This window comes from Miniopterus natalensis, chromosome 5, assembly GCF_054644295.1.
Source record: "Miniopterus natalensis isolate mMinNat1 chromosome 5, mMinNat1.hap1, whole genome shotgun sequence".
NCBI classification, from domain to species: domain Eukaryota; kingdom Metazoa; phylum Chordata; class Mammalia; order Chiroptera; family Miniopteridae; genus Miniopterus; species Miniopterus natalensis.
The window spans coordinates 90,716,039-90,739,886 of record NC_142085.1 but is presented as its reverse complement, the minus strand read 5'-3'; the positions used below and the strand labels follow the sequence as shown (position 1 = coordinate 90,739,886).

The window sequence follows — 23,848 nt, the reverse complement described above, 5'->3', positions numbered from 1 at the left end:
AGGCGCGCGCCGAGGCCACGCCCCCCGCGCGACGCACGCAGCCCGCCCTCACGCCGGGGCGGGGCCTTGGGGCGCAGGTGGACGTGGGGCGGGGCCTAGACCGGAAGCCGGGGCGGGGCCTGGGGCTTGGGTGGGCGTGAGGGGCGGGGCCGGGGCGGGGCCAGGCCGCGGGGCGGGGCCTGCGGTGAAGGTGCCCTTCGGCGCCGACGGGCGTTCCCAGCTCGGGGGCGGCGTGGGGGAAGCGCGGGCGCCGACGGCGCGTCCGGGGTGCAGCGCGTCGGGGGGCGGGGTTAGCGCGGGGCCGACCCCCGGCCGGGTTCGTCCCCGGCGGGCGGCCCCGCTGTGCTCCGGCTGCGGCCCCTGCGCCAGGAGCGCGGGGCGGGCCCGGGGGGCGCCCTGCGGCGGACCCTGAGCCCCGCCTCCCCGCGGGAGCCCCTCTCGGCCCCGTCTGTTTTCTTCCCCTTCCTTGGTCTTTGTCGCCTTTTAGGGGAGCGGGAGCCCGGGGCGCCGGGCCGGTTCCTTCCGAAGGCGAAGATGGGGTGCGCTGTCTCACGGACGCTCCCCGCACATTTTTTTAAAGTTTCTTTATTGTTGAAAATATTACAGATGTGCCCCCTTTTACCCCCATTGACCCCCCTACCCCGCATCCACCCCACGCCCAGGCCCTCCCCAGACCCACGCCTGCGTCCATGGGTTATGCTTATAAACATGCAAGTTCTTCCATCATCTCTCCCCGCCTTCCCTCTGAGGCCCCTCCGTCTGCTCCGGCTTCCGTGTCTCTGGATCCACTTTTCCCATCAGTTTATTTTGTTTATTAGATTCCACGCATGAGTGAGATCATGTGGTACTTGTGTTTCTCTGCCTGGCTTATTTCACTCAGCATAATATTCTCCGGGTCCCTCCACACTGTCCCAAAGGATAAAAGGTCCTTCTTTGCAGCTGCGTAGTATTCCATGGGGTGAATGTCCGTCAGCTTTCATCCATCATCTCCTGATGGGCACTTGGCCTGTTCCCAGATCTTAGCTATTGTAAACTGTGCTGCTATGAACACAGGGGTGCATATATTCTTTCTGATTAGTGTTTCAGGATTCTTAGGATACATTCCTAGAAGTGGGATCACTGGGTCAAATGGTGGTCAATTTTTAATTTTTTGAGGACCCTCCACACTGCTTTCCACAGTGGCTGCCCCAGTCTGCACTCCCACCAGAGGGCACCAGGTTCCCCTTTCCCCACACCCTCGCCAGCACTTGTGGTTTGTTGATTTGTTGATGGAGCCATTCTGACAGGTGTGAGGCGACAGCTCATTGTGGCTTTAATTTGCATCTCTCTGATGATTAGCGATCTCCACACATTTAATCAGTTCTTGTCAGCTTTAGGTTTTTGGTGCCGAGTATTTAAAGCGCATCTAGTGTCAGGACCGCAGAGAACATCCTTTGTACTTATGTGAACCCGGAACAGGACATCTGGGTGCCAACTCACAGGCCTGTCCGTGGGTTTTCAGGACTGTTCCGGACACCTGAGAGCAAAACCCCGTATAGCCCCGCTGGTGTCGCCCAGATGCCCCCCCCCAGGCCCGATTCTTAAACTGGGTCCATGGGAGGTGCCAGGGCCTCTGAAGCCAGAAGACCCAGCACTTTGGCCCCCACCGGGGATGTGGCTCCACAGGGACATCTGCAGTCTCTAGAGGGGCTGCCCCCCCCCCCCCCCCCCCCCCCCGCAGTGCTGGTGATGTGGGGGGGGGGCCCTCCACCCATGCACAGGAGAAGGCAGAGCTCAGGCCCAGAGCTGGGGGATGGGCCGGGGTCCAGTGTGAAGAAAAGGGTGGAGCGTGAGTTGCGCCTTGAGGAATGTAGCACAGGGTTTATCTCTTTATTGATACAACCGACTTGTACCATTTCGTTAGTCTCAGGTGCGCAGCACGTGGTTGGATACTGTGTACACGGCACAGCTGACCCTTAAGCAGCGGGGGTTAGGGGTGTCGACCCCCCACACACATGCAGTCGAAAATTGGTGTATAACTTTTGACTCCCCCAAAACTTAATAGCCCACTGCTGACAGGAATCCTTACCAATCACGTAAACAGCGGGTGAGCACATGTGTTTGTATGTTATGTGTGTTATATAAAGTATCCTTACGTAAAGCTGGAGGGGACGATGTCAAGAAAATCATAAGGTAGGGAAAATACGTTTACAGTATTTATTGAAAAAAACCCTACAGGTTTGAATGGATTGGATCTAGCGCAGGAGGAGCGGAGGCTCCCAGCAGGACTAAAGCAGGCCTCACACTTCAGCAGGGACACGAGACGGGCTGGGAACACCCGTGACTTCTGCTCGTCTCGGCCCACGTGCCCGGCCCGTGGCTGCGTCTGCACCTGGGCACGTCTGGGCTCTCGTCCTGCCGCTGGTCTAGCAGGAGGCAGCCCTCCTTCCTTCCCCACGACCCACGCTCAGCTTTGTTTCTCCTGCCTCTCTGAAGCTGTACTAACAGACAGGTGCAGCAGGTTAATATTATTAGCGACGAGCCAAATGACTCCCCACCACTCGGGCTTCTTAAGATAATGACGACAGCCACCCGGGGATAAAGCCTTGGGCAAGCTCGTTAAGACAAGTTGAGTCATCGCTTTGATCTGGTCCAGGTGAACCATCCTGTGGTTTAATTGGCTTCCCAGGCCAACACCAGCCCAAGGGCAGGGGTAAATTACTGGGATGACTAGCAGTGTTTTGAAGAGGGAGCATATAGCATCAGATAAATAGAGTCCCCCTTTTAATCTGGGGCCAATTAAATCTTGAAAGAAAGAGATGAAAGGGAGATTCAAAGATATGTGAAAATAAGACAGAACAAGAAAGCCCTTCCTCCTAAATTTATTCATAAACTCAGGATGTGAGCTCAGGATTTATTTCCCTAAAACAAACAAATGAAACGTGTTTCCCAGCTTTGAAAATCAGCAGAAGCAGTGACCAACCCTGTAGCAACGAGCACCAGGACTATGGTCTCTAAGTCCAAGGTCCCACCGCGAGGAGCCAGGGTTCCTTTAACAGAAAAAGGCAGGAACAGCAATGTGGATATTGACTGATGTGGAATCGGAGGCAAACATAACACAAAAAGGGATTGTTTTAATTATACAAGGGAAATTTTATAAAGAAACCCTGAAATTAGAGCACCAGACAACCCAAAGCAAAATACACAGGAGCGCGGGATTGTGGCCAGGGTGCGCCAGGCGGTGCAGCGTTTCCTGCTGCATCGGATCAGAAACTCCTCCTGTCCCGTCCTCTCTCCGCGATGTTAACGCTGATCGTGGCTTCAGGGGCACCTCGCCGATCCATCCACGATAAATGTCCCTCTCGGCTTCTCCCCCAGTGGTTTAGCTCCTGTAGATGATGGAGGCCCAGATTCATTATTTTGGGGGGAGGGGGTTGTGAAATGGTGATACTGTGTAATACTGTCATTTCTTCTTCATTTTTTAGTTGGAATTCCCTAGAGGAGACCTTTTCCTCGTCAGTTACTGTCATGACAGACACCCCAATATCACGACAGGCACCCCCAATATCGCGACAAGTGCCCTATTATTGCGAGAGGCAGCCACTATTGTGACAGGCATCTACTATCTTGACAGGCAGCTCCAGGGGCCGGACTGGGTGTCTTCAGCGTCTAGGGGCATTTCCGTGGCAGGTAATAAGGGGAAATGCACTACGGCATTTTTCTGTTTTTCTGCTGGTTTTGTTCATTGGAGGGGGGTCGTGTGGTGCTTGCCTCTGGCTCATGTCCCTGGCCTGGTGCTCCCCAGGCCCCTCCCCGCTCCTGGGGGACGGGACTTCCTTCCTGCTACAGCCCAGGGGTGTCCATTGTGTCCATGCACCTAATTGGTGTTTAACCCAATATTTATTCATTTGTTATATTTACGCATAGCAAAACGTTTGTAAGAAAATGCAGGGGGAAAGGGAGTCTCCCTAAAACCCCGAGGAGCTGGAAGCAGAGGCAGAGGCATCTAATCCAACCAGTGGAGGCCGAGGAGACCCCTGCCCAGCCCGTCCCTGACAGGTGGGCACCGAGCCTGGGTGGGAGCTGCTGCAGGGATGGGGGCCTGCTACCCACCCGTGCCTCCCTCGCCTGCCCGGCCCACTCTGGGCATAGACACCCTGCTGTTAGAAGGATCTTTATTTTATTGAGGCCACAACATCATTCCCTATACTTATGACCTTTGGTTCACGATTTGCCTTAACGTACATAATCTAATGTACACACTCAGCTGGTCCTTACTGGGCCCAGAATTAGCCTCTGAGGGACCTGAAAACCAGATTGGGTGGTTTTCATGAAGGCATAGAATGACTATGCTAATTAAGAATCGAGTCTCAATGAGACAACGTGGGCGCGAGGTGGAGGAGTGGAGGACACTGGGAGCCAGCAAAGAGCAGAGGGGCTTGAACCTCAAGACGGGCAAAATAGAGTTCAGTGGGCCGTCCCCGCTCTCCCTGGGTCTCCCACCCTGGCGTCAGAAACGGAGCGCTGGGCTAGAGGCTAGGAAACTTAGATCTGGTCCAGCCCATCTTCACTTGGGAAGGTCCTTTAAGCGCCTCCTAACACAGTTTTCTCACCTGTAAAACTGGGTTAATTACGCCCAGCCTTTCCCCTGTCAGGGGCTGTTATGATCACACCGGCTAATGCACATGAGCTATAGGGATAAAGGACTCTTGGCATAAATATCAGGGAACATCCTGTCTCTGCTTCTATTTTACTTTTCTTTACATTTTGTAAACTTATTCACAATCTCTTGTTTATACATTTTAAGGTAGCTCATATACTTTTGAAATGGAGTGTGGAATAAATGTGAACATATACAAAGTTTTTTAAAAGACTGAATATTTATAAACTGTCTACACGTTACCTGTGATATTCAACCGATATGGGTAATGCAGAGCGCTTCTCCAGAGAATGCAGCTCAGTTATGTAATAAAACCGCAGAAGTCTACTTGTTTTTTAAGATAAATTTTGAAAACTATCCAAGTAAACAGTCTTTTGTAATATCATGAAGGAGTGCATACTAGTGTGTGTGGGAGTGTGTGCACGTGTGTGCACGTGGGAGTGTGTGGGAGTATGTGCATGTGTGAGTGGGGGTGTGCTTGTGTGCATGTGTGTGTGTGTGCATGTGGGGTGCACACGTGTGCATGCGCGTGCATGTGTGTGCATGTGGGAGCATGCATGTGCGGGTGTGCATGTGTGAATGGGGTGCACACATGTGCATGTGGGAGTGTAGTGTGTGCACGTGTGTGCATGTGTGTGAGAGTGAGCTCAGTTTTTTCTTTTCCTTTTTCGAAGCCTTTTATGATAAGAGTCAGAAATAGTATAAATAATAGACTTTTTAGGTAAAAGTGTGATGATTCCTTGGTCTTGAGCCTAAAATTTGTCATCAGCCCTGGCCAGTTTGGCTCAGTGGTTAGAGTGTCGGCCCTCGGACTGAAGGGTCCCAGGTTCAATTCTGGTCAAGGGCACGTCCCTAGGTTGCAGGCTTGATCTCTAGCCCTTGACCCCGGAGCCCGTCTGGCCAGGGTGACGCTGCATGTTTGGAGACACCCAGTGACTATGAGCCTTGAACCCAACTAACAGGCATCCTGCCTTGGTTCTCACTGGTCCTGACCCTGACTTCCAGGGGCCTGGAAGTCTCTCCTCAAGGACAAATACAGACATTAAGGAGCAAAATGCTTTACAACTTTGCACTGTGGCGTTTGGTGCCCTCAGCTGACAGCTGTTTATTAGTTTGCGTCTGATGAATTCCCTGTACCCTGCTCACCCATGCACAGCTTGGCAGGGAGGCGGTGCTTCCCTGAGGGTCCCGTTACTCTGCACCCTCTCCCCTGCCCCGGGAAAGCACAGGGCTCCCCCCACAACACCCACGCTGCCCGCATCAACCCTCCGCTTCATTTCCAAGGTCCCATTTCAGCCTCATTTATGGTGGGCCGTTACTCTTCCCAGGTATTCGCTGTCCTTCCCCACATGTTCCCGTTTGCCCTGTGACTGCAGTGCCCTTCCTTGTAGGAGATTTTTCTACTCCAGGGATGCCAGGCATGACATGACTTGTTTTGGCCAAAATAATTCAAGTGGAGACCAGACATCAGCCCCACGTATTCAGAGCCACGTGTGGTTTGTGCCGCTGCTGGACCATTTGAGTAGAGGGTGTCATTTCTGTTCCTTCTGTCCAGAGTGACGAGGACTTCTGCCGTGGGAGCCAATAAAATGACCTGGGGCTTCTCTGCCTCCTGCAGGGTGGAGCCATCTCCACTCTTCTCTGGGACAGCTGGCCAGCTTCCAGGGCCTTCATTCCAGAGCTGCAGCCTCTGCCCCAGCTGTCCCTGTCCCTCCTCCCTTCCTCTCTCTTGCATGTTGCATGAATGTTTATTCAACACTCACTCTGCATGGGGCTGTTTAGCATCTTGCTAGGTGGACAGCACTGAAAAAGATGACCACCCAGGGCCACATCCAGGTTGGGGGGTGAAAGCATACGACCTGAAGGCCCCTGTCCTAGAGCTGGAATGCAAGGTCAGGAATGCAGATCGAGGCGCCGGGTCCACCCGAGCGCAGGTCAAGTTCCCACCAGCCTCAGGGTCAGTGCGCCTCCTGGGGGGCGCGTGGAAAGCAGTGAACATGGAGAAGCAGGGACCTCCGGCGGGTGCAGAGCGGCCAGCAAAGGTTTGTCACCAGCCGTCTAAGGTGAACAAACCCTCAGCCCGGGGGCGGGCGGGAAGCGCAGGGGCCTCCCTCAGGTGAGCGTCTGCAGACCAGGAACCCGCAGGCCCCGCTGGGCACCGAGGGGCCTTAGTGGAGACCACGCGGCCGCTGCTTTTTAGAGTTCCCTCCCTGGCTCCTGGTTGGTTCCTTTCTGTGCAAACGAGGGATCCAAATGGGCACAGGCTGATGGGTCAAAATAGCATCTCCTGATTGGTCGGCTTCACACATTCTCCGCTCTGATTGGCCGGCCAGATGCTCAGCCTGGCCTGGGGGGACCACCCCTGAGCGCCGCGCCCATCTCCCCACGCGGTCCGCTGACTGCTGACTTCCCTCCACGCAGGGACCTTTCCTCGCCCTCGGGAGCCCGCGCGTCTCGCTCCGAGGCCCTCCTGCCAAAGCCTCTCCTCGCGGAGCCGGGGTCTGTTTCTTACTTGGCGGTGGTCAGGGAAGGCCTCCTGGAGGAGGAGGCCTTTGACCTCATGGACCGCGGTTGGCGGGAGAGCCGGGGTTAGGGAGGTAGTTCTGTTTCACGAAATGGGTATTTTTTACCCTAAAAAAAGAGCGAGAAGGGGACAGGACCGCGGGGCGCGCCTGGGCGCTGGGAGGAGCGAGCTAAAGGGCCCGCTTCTCAGCAGGGAAATGGCCGAGGGCCTGAGCAGGGCCGCGTGCGGGGCCAGCCCTGGGGCGGTGCGCGCCCGAGAGTCTCCGGGCTCGTCCGGAGGCGGCCGGCGAGACGCTGGGCATCCGTCCAGGGAGAGGCCCGACCAGGTGACCTCTCGGTTCAGAGCCACCCGCGGGCTGCGGCGTGGGGCGTGCGGCTGGTCAGGCGGCAGTACTGAGGCCCCGGAGGAGGGGCGCGCGCGGCCGGCGAGGCCTGGGCAGCGGGTGGCGGCGCCTCCCTCCACCCAGCTTGGACGGGTCGCCCGTCTCGGGGTCTTAGGCTCATTGGTTGGGGGCTGGTGGCCGGCGTGCGGTCGCAGGCTTGCTTCCCCGCTGTCCTCAAGGCTGAGGCCCTGGGGCGGGGAGGGGTGGGCGAGGTCCGGCCTCCGTCGGGCTCTCCAGTGTCCTGAAGCGCCCCGCGCAGTGGGGACCCTGTGCCTGGAGCACAGCGCGCGGCGTTAGGCGGGGTCAGTGTAGGCTGGACCCGAGCGGACAGGACCTGGTTGGAGGTCCCTGGTCGGTTGGGCTCTGGGAGGCCCCGAGGCAGGGGGCGCGACGCCTTGGAGGGAACAGCCTGGCCCTGGGAGACCGCCCGGGCCGCGCGGCGCAGCGCGGAGGGGCCGGGACCGAGGCTCTAAAACAGGCCCCACGGGCGGGAGGCGAGCGGAGCCGCCGGGCTGGAAGCAGAGCCTGTCCCGGGCCAGCGGGAAGGGCCGCCCGGGGCCGGGGCGTGTCCTGCAGACGGGGCGGGCCGGGCGCCCTGGGCGGGCCTGCGGGCCGCGCGCTGACGTCGGGCGTCGGGGGCGCGTCCCGGTGGGGCGGGTCCGGGGCGTGTCGGGGCCGGGGCGGGGCGGTGGAAAGGCTCGGGCCGGGCAGCGGCGGGGGTGCCACTCGGGGCGGCGGCGCGGCTCGGCGGGGACGCGGGTGCGTCTGGAGGCCCCGGCGGGGCGGCGGGCGGCGGGCCGGGGCTTGCGGTCCGCTCGGGACGCGGATCCGGTGCCTGGTGGCCGGGACCCCCCGTGGGCGGAGCTGCGGGTGCCCGCCGGCCCGGCCGACACGCGCTTAAGGAAATGTGTCCGTTTTCAGGGACGCGCAGGGCCCGGCCTGGACAGCGAGTGGCCCGCGGGCCTCGGAAGCCGAGCCTTCGGGCCCGTCGGCGGCTCGGGCGCGATGACGCCCGCGGCCCCTCGCCACGCGCTCCTGGGCGTCTGCCTGGCCCTCGGCCACCTGTGCTGCGCGCGCGGGCTCCCGACCAGGTGGGTGCGCACCTGGGCGCGCGGCCCCACGCGCGGAGCCGACTCCCGGGTTCCCGGGCGGGCGGCGGGACTGCGGAGGGTCCCAGCCTCGGGGGGCCGCGCCCGGTGGGAGGCTGCGGCGCGGCTGTGGCTGAGACTCAGCGCCGCGCTGGGGACGGTGCTGGTTCCCCCTTTTCGGTTCCCCCAGCCCTGCCCCCCTCAAGCTCCCCGTGCCGCTGAGGAGGGGGGTAACCGGGCTGTGCTCCAGCGGATCCCCACTTGACTGGACGGGGAACCAACATTTGAATACCAGGCTTGGGTTTTTCCCTTTTTTTTATTTTTTATTTGGGCAATGATCGCACTAACAGAAGGATTTCATGCTTGTGCAGCGGGTGTGGGGAAAGGTGGGTTGTAACTTTTTAATGAAAGTTTTAATCAAACCGCTGCTGTTTTATCGTATACTTCAAAAGGTAACATCGTGTATCGGTTTCCCCAGGAAGTGTGTTTTCTGAAGAGCCCCAGCCCCCGGTTTTGCCATCAGGTTAAGGGGTCACTGGAGGGGTAGTGCTGTGCTTCTGGGTGAGGGTGACCTGTGGACTCTGGGCGCAGCAGTCTGCTCCCCTGTGAAGCAGAAATACAGCACAGCCGGTGCCGGGAGAAGTCAGCTACGGAGTGGGACCTGAGTAAGGCACTGCCTGGCCAAGCGTCACCCGCCAGTGTCAGCTAAAGACGGAGGCGGGAGTGTGTGCCCCCCTCCCCAGGCCACGCACCTGCTCCACCTGGTCAGCTACCCTGCCTGAGGCATGGCTGGTGACCCAGACCCTTTTAGGGCTGGCAGGTCAGCGGGCATGTTGCCCGGTCCCGGGCGAGTCCGGCTGAGAAGGCAGTGACTGGCCTCTCCCTGTGCCCAGCCGGGGCCCTGCAGCTGCTCCGTTGCCTCGAGGAGGCCTCTGGATTGCGCGGGGAGATTGTTACAGACGCGCGGAGGCTTCAGAGTTGTATTGGCCTGGTCCCCTGGCCGTGGCCTAACCTGCAGCCTCAGTCCCCCCTTGTGTGAAGAGAGGTTTTTGCATCCAGGGAAAGGAAGCTTCTAACAGGCCTCCCAGCTCTAATTCTCACGCTGCTGTTCCTCTGTTTTTTCCTTTTATACGGATCTCTTGCCTTACTATTTTGGACTTAAAACTAAGGTTTCATAACCTCGTGAGTTCTGTAGTTACTCTGAGTGCTCCCTACTCCCGAAAGCGACTGTGGGGGGCCTCAGTTCTGTTTCCCTGTGAGCCTTGTGCGGAGGCCCCCACCCCCACCCGGTCTTCACCCTTCATCTGCAGCCTGAGTAATTTTGCAGACGGCCCGCCTGCCTGTCTGTCTGCTGAGCCTGGCAAACAGGGTTGAGTTTCCTGCTGAGATCCCCGCTGTGACAGCTCCGGTCCCTTACGGGGTAGTCTCAGTGTGCAGCAGGCACCCAGGGTGTGAAGGGCACCCTCTGCTCAAACGTGACCCGTCTGCAGGGAGCAAGTGCAGCTTCTCCCTGAGTGGGGCGGGGTCAGAGGCACCCTGGGCTACTCGGGTCCTTTTGGTGCCAAATGAACGAGTTTTCAGGGCCTCTGGGTTTCACCAGTGGGATGAAGGGGTGACAGGTCTGCTTCTAACTCGGGAGCATCCTTAGGACAAAGGCATTTTGTGGCCGTTCCCTCCTCCAGGTCTCCGCTTCCCTCAGGCCTTCTGGCTCCTGACCTAAACTTCAGCACCCCCCCACCCCCCGCCCTGCCGTGCCATCGCTCCCTTAGTTATATTCTTTACCGTTTTTTTCCACGTGACACTGAAATGTGCTTTACTTACTAGGCCGTTGTCTCCCTCACAGCATGTGTGTCTCAGGAGGGTGGGGGCTCCTCCCTTGCTCAGGGCAGCACCCCCATCCCACAAAGTGCCCAGGGACTGTCCCTCACTCAGGACAGTGTCCTTGTTCCACGGAAGAGCCTGGCCTGCAGGGGGCACTCCCTGTTTCCTGAATGAATGAGGGCACGAATGGATGGACGGGCAGGTGGACTCATGTTTCTATAACTTTGCCTTTCAGCCGTGACAACCACGAGTGGAAGAAGCTGATTATGGTCCACCACTGGCCGGCAACCGTGTGCAAGGTGAGTGTTCGCTCTGCCTCCGTCGCCCCCCGATCCAGGGAAGCCCTGAGACAGGGTGCTCTGTGCGATGTTTCCTCCCTGGGGCCTCGGGCCGCTGCTCGCAGAGCTGGGCCTTCCCTGCAGGACACTTCCCCCAGGAGGCCCCGTGACAGGCTCCCAGGGGCGTCACACTGCACCACAGCCTGGCTGGCTCAGAACTCCAGAAATTTGTTCCTATTTCACTGATGTATTTGGACTTGGTACCTGAACAAACGTGAGGCTAGTGGGGTATCATCGGTTATATGATAGGAAAATTGTTCATAAACAAAAAGGAGTGTTTCCATCAGGTCGACTTAATTTTTGAGCACACAAAGAGCAAAAATGGGTTTTTAATTCTGTCATTTAGATTGAGGATTGGTCCACTCATTGCTAATACTACATCCAGCCCCCTGGAGTTTCCTCACAAATATATTGCTGGAGTGAATTTATTGCAAATTAACACAGAACTTATTTTGTGTGAGTCCTGTCATTGATGGGTGTCAGAGAGGAAGGCTGCTACATGTATGTAAATAAGCAGTGAACCAGTTATTTTCTGTGTGTCTTATTTCCCAGGAAGTTGAAAATGACTGTAGAGAGCCCCCGGATTACTGGACAATCCACGGATTATGGCAAGTACTCTGCAGAGAAACCCAGGCAGTCCAGGCAGCTGGCTCATCGAGACCCCAGCTGGAGCCTGGTCCTAACAGTCACACTTGAGGTTTTGTTAGGAGTTTATTCTGATAGACCCTACAGTTTTATTCAATAGACAAGGTCCGCATTTAAAAGTATCTGTAATGTTTCTAACAACCGTAGTTCTGTTGTTGAATTCCGTTTTGATAGAATGTTAACAGTCTAGTCTACATATGCATTTAAGGATTCTGGGTGTATTTTAGGATGACTAAGTTTTAATTTTCTCATTTCTTTGGGGGCAATAAGTAGTATAAATAGACTATCTAATCTGTGTTATAGACACGTCACAGACACCCAGATTTTCTGGTTTTGCCCGCATTTTGTTGAGTTTATCTTTTGCTACCTGTGTGTGTATTCGTGGTGCTACGTTGCACACATTAATTGGCCCTGTGAACTGATCTGTCTTCTCCTGGTGCTCAGATGAGAGGAGGGCCCTCCCGGTTTTAGCTGGCACCGGTGTTCCTCAGGAGCAGGGGTCAGCAGAAAGCAGATTAAACCGGGGCCTGGGGACCTGGCCTCTAGTCCACCTGCCCCCAGGCTTGTCGGGGACCTGGGTGCTTTAGTGCTGGGACCCTGGCTTTCCGCTGCCTCTGCCACCTCACCTGTGAGCAGGGAAGACAGGGCATGGTGAAGCCCCCGTCCCCGTGGCAGGTGGCGCTGGTTTCAGGTCAGGAATAGTTGTTGAGGCTGGAAACACGACGGGGGTCTAGAGAGTAGATTTTGGTGGCCTCGTGGACTGAGATGACATGTGAGGACAGAATTCCCTGCAGACGGAGGGAGGGCGACGGGGCTTGGTGTTGTAAAAGATCATCTCAGCTCATTACCAGGCACTGAGCCCATAGGTACATTGTCTCCTGCTCCCCATCTCCACTTAAAGGAATAGGCCTGCTGGCCTCGCCTGTGGTCGTGGAGTGGGGTTTGCAGAGGGCGGATCCCTGGGGCCCAGCTGGAGACCCTGGGGACCTGACTGGGAGCGTCCCCTGCTGGGCCTCTGTTAGGCTTCCTCTGCTGTTTCATCAGGCCTGGGCCTTTCCCCACAACCTCTTTCCTCTGAAACTGGGGCTGGGACAGCTGTGTGGAACCGAGCCTCTCTGTTAAACGACCCAATGGCTGTACCGTCCCTGAGCCCCTCTGTTAAATGACCGCCCGGCCTGCGGCATTCCCACGTGGAACCCCTTGGTCCTCTGCAGACCACGTGTTTTCTCGTGTCCTTGGGAACCCATCCCAACCAACACTAACATCTCTTTTAATTTTCTTATTCGAGGGCTGACAAAGCAGAACAATGTAATCGATCGTGGCCCTTTCATCCCGAGGAGATTAAGGTATTTTGATTCTGGTGCTACTGCAGGGTGCTGCCCTGGGTTGCATCTTTTCTTAACGAGCGTGCCCTCAGAGTCGAGTTTTAAAGTGAGGGTCCTGACTGCATTCACCAGAACCGACCCCTTGGCACCCGGTATAAATGAGTATCTAAGGCAGTCCCACAAGTTCAACAAGAACACACTTTCTCCTCCTTGGCCCAACCCCCTGGGAACGAAATAAGCCCAGAATTATAACCACGCCCACCTGAGTGTGATTAATGAGCAGCGGTACGTTCTTTCCTTGCACTCGTTTCTCTGAATTCTCTGTTTATTATACGTAGGATCTATTGCAAGAAATGAAGATGTACTGGCCCGACGTGATCCACCCCTCTCCTAATCGCACCTCTTTCTGGTGAGTTCTGAGCCATCATGAACCCTGAGACACGGTGAGAGCCCCTCGAGCGTGTGCTCAGGGGAACTGTGGGAAACACAGACGACAGATGACAGAACCCTTCCTCCGAGCTGAGAGGCGTGAGCAACCTCCAATCTGGAACAAACTCATTTGTTAGGCCATTCTTGGTGCCTCCCTCTCCCCAGTGCATAGAAAGTGAGGGCAAGTGAAATTTACTTTATAAACCTGTTTTTAATCTAGTATTTCATTCATTACTTTGTTTTAAAACTTTTCTCTACTGAGGTTTAAATAACTTGCATATCTTAGGAGCTGTCCCTCCAGATCAGCTCTGTGAGAGAGTAGTTCTCACAGAGGTTGTGCTGGTGTCTTGAAATATATCCAGAAAAAAGAAGACACAGTTCAGAAGATGAGGATTGCCCTAGGGAGGAGAGAAAGGGAGGTTTTCACTGCAGGCTCAGTCCTCGGGCTGTCCCATTAAAACACCTTTCAATTTAGCAAGAGCTGAGCCGAGAAGAAAAACGCTGGGTTTCATGAAAATCATTGCTTTTGAAGAAGATAAAATTAATATTCTTTTTAATTATCTTCAGTTAATAAAAATATTTTCTCCATCTCACTCCCATATGTCAATTTATAACTCAGATTACAACTGATCAGATTTTGTCCAAAAATGTTCATTTAACCTGAAATATGTCTATTTAGAATTTTCAGGAAAAGAGTTAAGGTTAGAGAAAAACTTTTGAAAATGAAACGGAATGAAAATGGTGTCCGTGGTCCTGGTCACTGGTGTTCGGTGTGAGATTTCATTCGGGAGCCGTGGCAGGGAAGTGGTTGAGGGTGGATCCTGGGGCTGCGGGTTGAAATCTTGGGCGCTGAGTGGTTCAGGTCTCCAGGACAGGTTCTGTGCAGCCAGCATTCCAGACAATAGTTTCACATGGATAGTGAAATAACTAGAACAGGAAAAACGATGAAACGTTCGCACAGCACTTCGGGGTGTGGTAACTAAGTACACAGAGTGGAATATTTCCAGCTGTTATAATGTTTCACCGGAGAGTCAGTCAGATTTTTGCCACATGGCTTAAAAATAAATCAATAAACATACAAAGACTGTCTCCTGGGGGCTCAGTCCTTGAAGATTTAATCAAAATAGTGTGGGCCAAGTAGGCACTTAGTTTTGTGCTCAATAAAGGCAAAGTGATTACCTTTTTCAGGTTGGACAGTTAAATTGCACACTTAAAACCTTTTTGTTCTAAATGACAAAGGTAAATACCATACACTAACGAGTATTTATGCTCTCCAGAGCCCGTCGGCACAAAAGGACAGGTGTGGAGACTGGGGATGTGGCGCTCTCATCACCGTCTCCCCGATCACCGCACCTGGGCCCTGATTGCCCAGTTGCCTTTACTGCGGGAGATGCTGAGGTGTCCTTGCCGCCCCCCCCCCCCCCCCGGCTTTGCCATCAGCTCAGTGGGGAGAGGCTTCCGTCAGAAAACTGTTTTGTATCATCCCAACTAAGAATCAGGCATGCAGGAGAGACAGCCTTGGGATTCCTGGGTGCTCGAGGTCATTCTCTAAGATGAAATCTCTTAGTAAAATGAGAACATACCACATGCAAAGTAGGGGTTCTGTCTGCTTTCTGAGTCATGTCAGGAAAGACCCGGAGTGGGCCATGCCCAGCTTGGCCATGCAGGCTCCTGTGGAAGGTGTCCCTGGGCCTCAGTGGTCAGCCCTGGGGCGGCCCAGGCAGTCCCGGGAGGGTGACTCCGGCTCTCACGGAGGCTGGGGGGCGGGGAGAGGGCCACACAGTGGTCTCTTCTGATTGGTAACTGACAACTTTGTGTTAAATGAAAAACATCCCATTCTAAATGCTGTGATTAAATGTTTCCAAGTTACGTTAATCTCAATACTCTAATGTATTCTTATGCCTGACACCTATTGAGTTAACAAGTAATAGTTGCCATTGAATGTTTACGTTGCACTAGGAACTGTCCCTGTCAGCTCCTTAGCCTGCCACTGCCCCGGGAGCAGGTTCTGGGGTTATTATTTGTGTTATTACAGAAACCAAGGCACCTGCAGTTCAGGTGCACTTTCCACTGGGTGGAGACAGTCTCCATTTTCCACCCCACAGTGTAGCAAGTTACCCAGTAATTCACTCTGGAGACTGTTCTAGAAGAAGGGGGCCCGTGACCCACCAGTGTTGTCTCCTCGTGGTTTGTAGGTAGTTACGCTGGCTCGGGGGCGTCGGGGTGAACTAGTGCAGCGCGTCCAGGTGTGTTTCTGAGGCGCGGGATGTGCGTGCTGTGTGAAAGCTCGGGAAACGTTACCTATTAAAACCTCAGGGTGGACTAAGTGCCGGTAACGCTGAGGGACCCGATGCCCGTTTCTTTTTCACGCTGACGGTGGTTAACACCCGCACCGGCCAGCTGCCCGTCACTGTGAAGGTGGGTACGTTGTCTGCAGGTGGCCGGGGGGATCCGATGGCTGTGCGACCGGAGGGCCCTGACCACGTGGGCTCCTTTAGTGGGGTGCCCAGCTAGCGCCTCCGGGCTTCAGTCTCCCCATCGCTAAACCAGCAGCTTTGGTTTCACATTGTGGAGTTGTGAGAATGGAGAGAGTGAAAATGCCTCGTGAGATGTTGATCTGCAACAAACTAAAGAATTACCAATAACAGGAGCTTTCCTGAGTACAAGGTGCTGTGCGTGGGCGCCCAGTGGGTGGGGCTGTTGTGTCGGAGGGAGGTAGCAGCTCCGCCGGTGAGAGGCCGAGTGGGGAGCAGGCCTTGCATCTCTTAGCGGGCACCCCGCCTTTCCTCACAGTCGCTGCTCTGTGGAAACCCTGGCTGAGCACGGGCGCAGGGCCCGGTGCCTGTGCGAGTGGCACAGCCGTGGCCCTTCCTCCTGCCCGGCCCTGACCCCAGCGTGGTCACTGCAGCAGAGGGTGGAGACTCGGAGGCCACCGTGTTCACTGGGTCGTGTTCCAGGTGGGGGGTGCGGGTTAAATCATTGCCTGTGTTGTGAATGAGGGATGCTATGCTTCTGTTTTCAATTTTATTTTTAAATATTTATTTATCTTTATTGTTGGAAGTATTACAGATGTCTCCCTTTTTTCCCCACTGATCCCCTCCTCCTGCCCCACCGCCTCCCCAGGCCTCTGTGTGTCATGCAGATGTGCATGTAAGTTCTTGGATTCTCTCTCCCGACCCCCACCCCCGCCTTCCCTCTGAGACCCTCAGTCTGTTCCCTGCTTCCATGTCTCTGGATCTGTTTTGTCTGTTGGTTTATTTTGTTCATTAGATTCCACGTACGAGCGAGATCATGGGACACTTGTCTTTCTCTGACTGGCTCACTTTGCTCAGCATAATCCTCTCCTTTTCACTTTGCGAAAGAAACATCCTGCCTCCGGCACATGAGAGCCCTGCGCGGGAGAGAACGCGTGTGCGCCTGTGGACTGGGGCTTGGTTTCATGGGTTTCTAACTCGAGATGTTATAAAATCTCCAGGAAGCACGAGTGGGAAAAACACGGGACCTGCGTAGCCCAGCTGGACGCCCTCAACTCCCAGAGGAAGTACTTCGGCGAGGGGCTGGACCTGTACAGGGGGCTGGCCCTCAACAGGTAGGCACCCCCAGCCTGGCCGCTCCTTGTGTGCTATAGCCTCCCCTCTGCACCTGACTCTCAAATGTGATGTCCCTTCCCTGGGATGTGCCCAGAGCCGCTGTGCCCGGCAGCCGCCCCTCCAGTGCCATGGACCCCGGTGGACAGCAGTGTGATCGTTCTGAGAAACGCTCGTGCCTCCTCCAGGCCTTCCCATGTCGCGCTGGGTCACGGCCACGCAGCATGGACACAGGGTCGTGGCCGCCTCTCTGGATGTCGTTGGACAGTGTGTCGGCCAGAGGAGAAGGAGTCCAGCCAGGGCGTGCCTTGTCCAGCTGTGATTTCTGACAAAAGCATATTGAGCTCACAAGACAGTTTCTCTAAAGACGGACCAGCAGTGATCTTTGGTTCTTTGCTGGGATGCTCCTGGACAAGCAGGGGGTGGTGACGGGCAAGGTCCTGGGAGCCCCAGGAAGTACCAGGCCCTTGGGTACCCAAGAGCGAGGAGCCCTCCCCGGGGCAGCGTGCCGAGGGCCGGGCCCAACCCGCCCTTCAGGCCTTAAAATTAAGGAAAACCTTAAAATCCCCTGTACTTCCTTCTGTATTGTAGACCATTGCCTTTTGCTTAGAGGCAAGCCTCTCAAATCACCGTAAGTTAGCGCTTTCTTTTCTTCACTCTGTAAAGGCAGCAAACCTGAAAAAATGCAGAATATCTTGAACTGACAAGATGGGCCAGGGATTAATGACAAAGCAACTGGAGCTCTGTGGAAAACAGTGGGCACCAGTTTGGGCTGATGCGTCTCCTGGATGTTTCTCTGCCTTGTTTCCTGGTGACCGGGGTCAGGAGGGCCCTGCCCCACCCAGTGCAGCCCGAGGGAGTGGGTGTGACCTGCAGGGGTAATTTTTCATTTTCTATCAGCCTCACGAAAAAGAGCAGAAAGAACAGGTTAACTTTATATTTTGTTTAATCCAACATATTTCAAGTATTATCACTGCAACTTAAATGTATAAATTCGGGAAATTTTGCATTTTGGGGCACAAAGTCTCTGAAATCTGGCATCTGTCCCACACGGACAGCGCAAGGTGGCCGTGGGCACATTGGTTTCTGGGGCGTCCAGGACTTTGCCCTCCCCCTGCCCCTCCCGCCTGCTGCACCCACCTCACAGTCGAGGCCTGGCCCAGGGACCACAGTGCAGCTGGGAGAAGCTGTCTTGTCCACAGCACCTTTGTCAGAGACCAGGGCTGAAGAGGAACCGTGCTGAGGCCGACTCCCCTCCCGCGTCCGCCCCGCGTGGTCCTAACCCAGATGACCCAGAGAAGCTTGATGGGGCCAAGGATTTTTTTTGGGGGGAGGGGGTACGATTAACCTGAGACTTTTTATTGTCTGCCAGACTGTAGCAGGTTAACCACGTGGTGCTTTGGCAGGATTCGCTCCAGCTGGTTAAGGCCCCGTGCTGGGGAAGTGCTTCCATGCAGTGGGTGTTAAATGTACTTAAAGATTTGGCCAAGTGTGGTTTCCTGGGACCAGCCTAGGATCCAAAATCGATTGTGAGCTGTCCTTCAGAGCAGGTGTGGCGAGGCGGCGCCGTTCAGTGTCCAGGAGCCGGGAGGAGAGCCCGACCGCCGTGCCCTGGGTGCGGGGAGGCCGCCCTCAGCCACCGCCTGCCTGGCCTTGTTAACAGGCTCATCGCCCAGTGTCAGGGAAAAGAGCACGTACCTTTAAGAGCATCTTAACTTTTGTGAAGTGTGATGTTTGAAAACAAGAAAGGGAAATGGACCTTCATTAAACAGTTTTGTTTTTTTTTTTTTTTTTTTACTTTAAATCTTAGCGTACTCCAGAAACTGGGGATAGTGCCGTCGGGTGGCAATTACTACCAGGTAAGTCTTGCTTTGAGCTTCTCGGCAGGTGCGTCTACTCACCGGGCCACCTGGCAAGTTCAGGTGTCGGCCTGTGAGCCGCACGTGTGCTTTAAAAAGGTCAGACCGGCTCCCCTCCTACCTCGTTGCCGTTTCTAAGCAGACGCGGTCTCAGTGTTGCTTCCTGGGTGTGGAGCATGAAGGGCAGGGCTCCTTAGACCAGCAGAGGAGAAGCACAGAGCGCTTTCCAGGATCGGACGGGGCAGAGGGAACACGCGGTTTGCAAAGCATTTGGTTTTGTGACAGTTGTTTGGGGAAGAAACAATTTGTTTTTGTTTCCTTGATGAAACTGATTTTTTTTGTTTTTATGATAAAAGCATAGAAACTGAAACGTGACCAGGTCTTACTGGCTCACAGCCCCTTTGGCTCCCGGCCACACCACCCCCTCCTGTCCCCTGTGGCACCACTGAGCCTCCGCCCAGCAGAGAGACCGTGTGACCACGGAGCCTGACGTTTTCACGCTCTGGCCCGGTACTGGCTCCGTTTGCTGTCTGTCACTTTAGAGAAGCATGTCCCATTCTTGGAGCTAGTTTTATATCCATCACAGGTGTGGGTGAGGTTTAGTCACCACTAGTAGCTGTGGTCCCGGCACCGTGGCTGGGTAGAGTGGGGCGTCCCAGGGGCCGTAGTCCTGCTCCATGGTGTCTGTGCGGCTGGTCCAGTGCGTCTGTCCCTCCCCCCACCGAGGGCGAGGAGAGGGGCCGTGACCTTAGGAACAGAGTATGGCTGCCCTCTGACCATCCTTCTAGGAAGCCCTGAGGAAGTGTTTGCAGGGCCCCTGGGTTCACCTGGATTGACGTTCCCGTAGGTGAGGGGATTGTGTTACCTCCTTGCCCTGAACTTGGCTTCAGTGATGATAAAGCAGAAGTAACAGCAGGGTTTCGGAGCCCTACCCCCATGCTGTGAGCACCATTGGGCATCAGGACCAGCATGAAGTGTGTGCAGACATGGGAGGTCCTGGCCACGAGTCAGTCTAATTTATCATCAGGGCCTTTTCTGCTCCTGCATCCGCCCCCAGGCTCCGGGTGCGGACGGGAGCTGTGCAGAGGACAAGAGTGTGAGATGGTGGCCTGGTGGGTGGAGGCCACATCCTGTCCTTGGGTGGGGGCGGGGCTCATCCTCAGCACCTGTCCTGTCTGCCAGCCAGGGCTGCACTCGGCGAGGTCACTGTGGTCAGCTGTGCGTGTCACATCTGAATAGACAGTGCTGGGCTCTCTATGGGACTGTCATTTCTAATGCACTTCATTTCGTTTCAGGTTTCAGACATCAGAGACGCCCTCGCCAGCGTGTACGGAGTCATCCCCAAGGTCCAGTGTCTTCCCCCAGAGCAGGTCGGGTGCTGTTTGCTGACCTTCTTGTCTGTATTGAGGAGACAGGTTCCACGTTGCCGGCAGCTTTGTGCTCACGTGGACTTCCCAGTGTGTTGCTTGCATGTGAGAGCCACGTGTGCACGTGTGGGTACACATGTGGGTACACGTGGTGCAGGCACGTGCTGTGCATGCGCTGGTGTGCATATGGCACGTGCCACGGGTGTGCTGTGTGTAGAAATAACCTTGCCCTTTGGCTCGATGCCAGGACAGAGTTTTTCTCACGACTTATCCCTACCCAGAATGCACCTGTCCTGGAAGGGCCGGCGGGCAGGACATCGCTGTAGTTGAACGTTTCTGGGTTAGAAATGTTTATAGCATGAGCCTCAGTGACTCATGGCTGTTGCCTGTCCATCTTATGGACGAGTTGTGATCTGTCAGTTGAGGGCAACTTGATTTTTTTCAGGTCAGGAGGCTGGTTTCTCTATGAAGCCGTCTGCTCCCAGTGTCGTGGGCACATGCACGTGAGCCGCTGTGTCCACACTGCCTCTGGCCTTGTGTGTGGATTTCTAAGGAAGCAGCCTCTGGGTGGGGACTTGGGGTCCCTGGCCCAGACCAGCATTGGAGGGAGGGGCTCGTTCCTGGAGCCCGGGTCCCAGGCTGGGAGCCGCCTTGTGTTCAGGTTCTGAGTCGTCATGACGTAGAGCTGTGAGGACGATCCCAGGTCCGAGTTCTAACGCGTCTTTGTCTCTCGTGGGCAGGGCCAGGAGGTACAGATGCTCGGCCAGATCGAGCTGTGCTTCACGAAGGACCTGCAGCTGCGGAACTGCACGGAGCCCGGGGAGCCTGGGGCGCTGGGGGGCATGCCATGGCCCAGCAGGAACCTGGAGGTGTGTGCGGACGGCCCTGCCTTCTACCCCCCGCCCCCCGGGACCAGGCAATGATGCTACAGTTGGAAATCAGCTGTTTTGAATAGTAAGAGGACTTCACAAAGCATCGCTTTAAAAAGGCAACTCCATAGTGGAGCCTTGTGTGTGCAGGCCTGCAGTGCCAGCTGCTTTGCTTTCCATGTTATGAGCGAGCGAGCAGACTTTGTAACAGATGGAATAAAGGTGCATTTTCTTTTTCCCCCTTTATTAATGTCTTTGGCATCTTTGGAAGATAAGGTGGCACCTTAGCATCTGGGCAGATGGCTTGGACTTGGGAGGACTCCCTGTTGTCCCTCTGAGTGAGCTGCTATCTGGGCGCAGGGTGGCCTTGGGACCTGCTCTGGAGCTGGGGGTGTCCCCACCTCCTTCCTGAGGGTTGACAGTTCTCAGTCCACGAGGCCAGAGGTGATAAAACGTTCACCCATGGCGTCTGGCATGGGCATAGGCTGTCTGGGGGCCAGCCCCGGTGGGTTAGCTTCTCTCCTGCACTGAAGCTGTGTGGAAACCGTGTCCCTAGACGGGTCCATGTCCCCGATGACCTCGCTGTCCTCTGGCAGCTCCTGATTCACCTCACAAAGATTGCTGCTGTTTCTTTAGAATCAGTTTTGCAAATACCTGGCTCAAGGCTGGGGTTTAACGTCACTATTTTCAGGCTAGCCAGTGAATTTGAACAAACTTCCTATTTGAATTGCATGTATTTTTAGCCCTGGAGAATCATGGACAGCAGTGGTCTGTCGATGTCCCCACACACCCGTGCACTGAAATTTACCTTTCCAGTTTCTTAATAAGCAGTTATTTTTAAAAGATATTTATTATACTAGTCTGGGTGTTTGTTGAGGGACTTAAACAGGAGGCGTCATGGTGGGAGGGATGGGCTGTGGAGTGAACCCCGGGTCATCTAGGAGCTGCCGTGGGGACCCGACAGAGTAGAACGTGGGAGAAAGTTTAGCCACTTATTACGCCATCACCGTCCAGTAAGTGCTGGTGGCTTTTTGTCAGCATTTGTGTTTTGACCCCGAGCACAGCAGCAGATAGTAAGTACACATGTGGTTGATCGAATCCCAACGTCCAAGGCCCTGCAATGAGCAGTGGAGATGCAGGAAGGAGTCTGCACCCCGGGGGGTGGGCATCTGACAGTTCAATCCTCACAAGCTTCCCAGCACTGCTCACTGAGCCGCGGCTCTGCCTGGGTGCTTCCCGCAAATGCGGGGCAGTGACCCCAGGGCCTTGAGCTGGCTGTGAGGTTGGAAGGGCTGCAGAGAAGAGCATCTGGGGAGGCGGATGTGTGGTTGGAACAGAAGGGCCATCAGCAGGACAGGCACTGCCAGCAGGAGGGCCACAGGGCGGCACTGAGGGCTCCCAGGGCGCATCCCTTCGCCCGTGAGCTTTGCGGGAAAGAGGAATCCTCACCTGGGCCCAGACGGAGGTGGGGAAACCGAACACCATGCACTAAAGTGAGAAAACAGACGCTGTGAGGCCCTTGGAGACCGCCAGCCCCTGGTTGGCAGGGTGTTCCTGAGCCCTGTGGCCTCAGCAGGCGGGGCTCACGTTGCAGGTGGTTTAGCTGCCCATCACGCAATCACCCGGGACTCTCGTGCACGTGGTCACGCCTAAGGTCCTCGTGTGTGCGGTTACCGTGCTCATGAGCAGCTATCACATTCAGATGGTGCATTTTACCTCCCGTGGAAGCCTCTGCCACCTCCGTCCCAGTGACATCACCGGCCCCACCCTGATCCAGGTAAAAACCGCAAATCTCACCTGGAAGTTTTCTTCATTCTATTTCCCTCCTTCGTGAAGTGTATTTCTTAGCTCGATCCATTTCCCTTCCGTCGCTGACTTAGGCCAGAGCCTCACGTCGTACAGGGACCACGTGCCGCCTCCGCAGGCCCCTGTCATCACCGCAGCGCCCGACCCTGGGTGTGCATCGCTCTCCTCACGGCAGCCTTGTCCCTCTGCTGGGTCCCCGCTTCTCACGTGCCCGGCCGGGAAAGCTCACCGGCTGTGGAACTGTCTGTCTGCTCTTTCCGTGGTGGTTTCTGAAGTTTGACCAGGAATACAGAGAATTTAATCCAGGCCCCAAGGCAGGTGAAAGTTGCGCCGTAAATATTTTTCCAAATCCAGCAACGTTGGCTAATTCACCACCTCAGAGGGCGGGGGCACGTGGATGAAGTAAGAAAGCTGCATCGCTTGCGAGGTCTGGCCTGAGATTAGCGGGCATCACCCCGATTTTAAGTTGGCGTCGGTGCTTCTGGGGGGAGATGTGGCCTTGTCCGTGGGGTGCGCTGGGCTGCTTTCCTCGTGGAGGTGGGTAGCTGAGGCTTCCTTACTGAGCAGAACCCTGGCAGACTGACAAACACTGTGGCTTCATACGATTTTTCTGATGGGAATTTTTTTTTTTTGGGTAGACCTACGGGACAGAATTCGCGTTGCGGGCTCGGATGATCAGGTCGGGTGGTTAGGAGCAGGACGTGTGTGAGCTGAGAGCGGCTGCAGCAGCTCTGACTTCACACAGATCCGCCCTGAACAGCTCAGGCCTGTGAGCCTGTCACCCACGAGCCCTTTCCCCGGGGAGCAGAAATTCTGCCATCGCTCTTCCTGTTCACATTTTTTTTTTTTTTATCTTCACCCAAGGATATTTTTCCCATTGCTTTTCAGAGAGCGGAAGGGGGAGGGAGAGAGAGAAACATGGATGTGAGAGACACACCGATGGGTTGCCTCCTGTACCCACCCTGACCAGGGCTGGGGGTCGAGCCCAGGTCCCTTCAGTCCGCAGGCCGACGCTCTGACCACTGAGCTAAACTGGCCAGGGTGACACGAGTGTTATTTAATTCTCACAACAGCCCTGCAGGGTGAGATCTTTGCCATTTTACCTAAAAATGGGGTAGGTGATTAACCAACTTGCTCAGGGCCCGTGAGGCTGACTTGCAAAACCACCA

The 23,848-nt window shown here is 55.5% G+C and overlaps 1 protein-coding gene across 1 annotated transcript; it reads left to right on the top strand.

The window, feature by feature from the left end:
* The first annotated feature begins 8,492 nt into the window (after positions 1-8,492).
* RNASET2 (ribonuclease T2) lies at positions 8,493-21,119 on the top strand. The gene is made up of 9 exons (XM_087817747.1): positions 8,493-8,636; positions 10,690-10,753; positions 11,345-11,400; positions 12,726-12,783; positions 13,101-13,171; positions 16,667-16,780; positions 18,589-18,637; positions 19,933-20,007; positions 20,745-21,119. The coding sequence occupies exons 1-9, from the start codon at positions 8,551-8,553 to the stop codon at positions 20,925-20,927; spliced, it is 756 nt and encodes a 251-aa protein (XP_087673873.1). The 5' UTR covers positions 8,493-8,550; the 3' UTR covers positions 20,928-21,119.
* The last annotated feature ends 2,729 nt before the right edge of the window (positions 21,120-23,848 follow it).